Here is a 1,825-nt window from a genome sequence, read left to right on the forward strand (position 1 = left end):
GTTACTTAATCCTAGTTTCTGTGGGAAATTCCCTTTAAGGCTTTACACGAAAATATCTATGAAGAAAATGCAAATATTATAACAATAAGTGATGTTGAGTGCCATGGAAATCAGTTATTTATAACCATACTTATACACAGAAGTATATGTTATATACATACAGGTATACATAATTTTAATTTTATTACAGAGAAGAAAAAAATGTATGTCTTAATAATGAAAGTAGATTTTTTGCGTGTGTATGGTGAGTCGTAATTTACAAGGAACTTCTATGCAAGCACTGATGAAGTTCCTCTGTTTGTTGTATTTAAGTATGGATGCTGCACATTCAAGTGCCTGGAATAGTAGCATTTCTAACTTTCTTTTTCTTTCCCCAGTGCTTCTACTGAAGGCTTATTGAATCGCCAATGCATTTCATGTAATTTTATGAAAGAACAATGTACATATTTTGATGCCAGTTTTAGTCCCATGAATCAACATTTCTTATTAATTTGTGAAGGTATGATAATATATGGCTTCGTTCTTTTTTTAGAACCCAGGTGGTCTGGCAGATAATATATGACTTCTAACAGAACCTATTATATCCATTTTATTTGATCAGTATCTATTATTACTATGAGGAACTGTTACTCTAGCTATATGATTTGATATTCTTAATTTGTAAGTTTTTGTTAAAAGTTATACATTATGGATTTACTAAGATACAAATCTTATATATTGCATTTAGAAACAAAAATTGGAAGTAAAGCAACATGTACACATGTTCAATGATTTGAACATGAGCATTTTAAAAAGATGAATAAACATATTTTATCACCAGAGTCGTGCCACAAAAATGAACTAATCTACATAGTCTTTACGAAAAACAACAATCTTCTTATTAAAACAATGGCCTGGTTGTTAAGAGATTTAAGATCTTCAGAAATTGAATCCCCTGCTCCAGCCTTTTTCAGTTCTGAGCAATTGCATTCACCACTATTACTTTTTCTATCTTGTAACAATATGCTGTAGTCTTACCTGGTTGTCCAGTATCTCTGTGATATATTCATAGAAATCATGTTCCATTAATATGATACTGTATTTCCCAGAGATGAAATGGAATTCATGTACACTCCTATAATGTGATGAACCGAATGCTACTACTTCAGCTGGTACCTTAACCTGTTCTTTTTTAAGACAAAAGAAGTAATATAGCAACACTTGCCTTTCAAAGTTATTTTTTCTCTTGATATCTTAAATGAAGTAATCAATAAAAGAAGTACTTGATTAATAACATCAAGAAAAAAAAATTAGACTTTTAATTAAGGTTCTTTAGAGAAGTGAAGTTTCAAGATAATGTCTTATAGTAACAAATTGACTAGTATATTTTAAATGATTGGAGATTCTTGTTAATATAGTTTTAAAGCTAATAATTAGCCCCCATGTTTTTATTTATCTTGTGGATGAAATATTCCAAATATGCATTCATTCTTCCTTTTTAGCTAAGTGGTAAATAGAATTTAATCTTGGATCAGTGGATCAGGGGTAAAGGTTGTGAATCAGCTTTCTGGCCATTGGTGATGATTCTGTAAAAGATTAGAGAGAGAGAGTAAAGCACATAGGATTGGCTATAAACATAGAAATATAGAAGTATAGGGCATTTGTGGGGACGAGGGCATCTTAACAATAATCTCTGCATATATGTCCTTACTTTTCTGAATAAAATACCCATAGACAAGAATGAAATCTAGCCATCTGGTTTCTGTTTTGTTATGTTTTAACCATAAAATTCTTCCATTTGAAAAAAAGAACTCTACTGTGTCGCCTTTTTAATAATTATTACTTA

The 1,825-nt window shown here is 30.5% G+C and overlaps 1 protein-coding gene across 1 annotated transcript in view; it reads left to right on the forward strand.

Moving 5' to 3' along the window:
- Positions 1-1,825, forward strand: part of DPP10 (dipeptidyl-peptidase 10 (non-functional)) — a 670,962-nt gene that overhangs the window by 610,637 nt on the left and 58,500 nt on the right. Inside the window, exons 14-15 of the mRNA XM_012651081.1 lie at positions 378-499; positions 1,482-1,488. Of these exons, the coding sequence (XP_012506535.1) occupies positions 378-499; positions 1,482-1,488 (129 nt within the window). The remainder of the gene's footprint in view (positions 1-377; positions 500-1,481; positions 1,489-1,825) is intronic.

Source organism: Propithecus coquereli, unplaced genomic scaffold, assembly GCF_000956105.1.
Source record: "Propithecus coquereli isolate 6110/MARCELLA unplaced genomic scaffold, Pcoq_1.0 Scaffold348, whole genome shotgun sequence".
In the NCBI taxonomy this organism is placed as follows: Eukaryota; Metazoa; Chordata; class Mammalia; order Primates; family Indriidae; genus Propithecus; species Propithecus coquereli.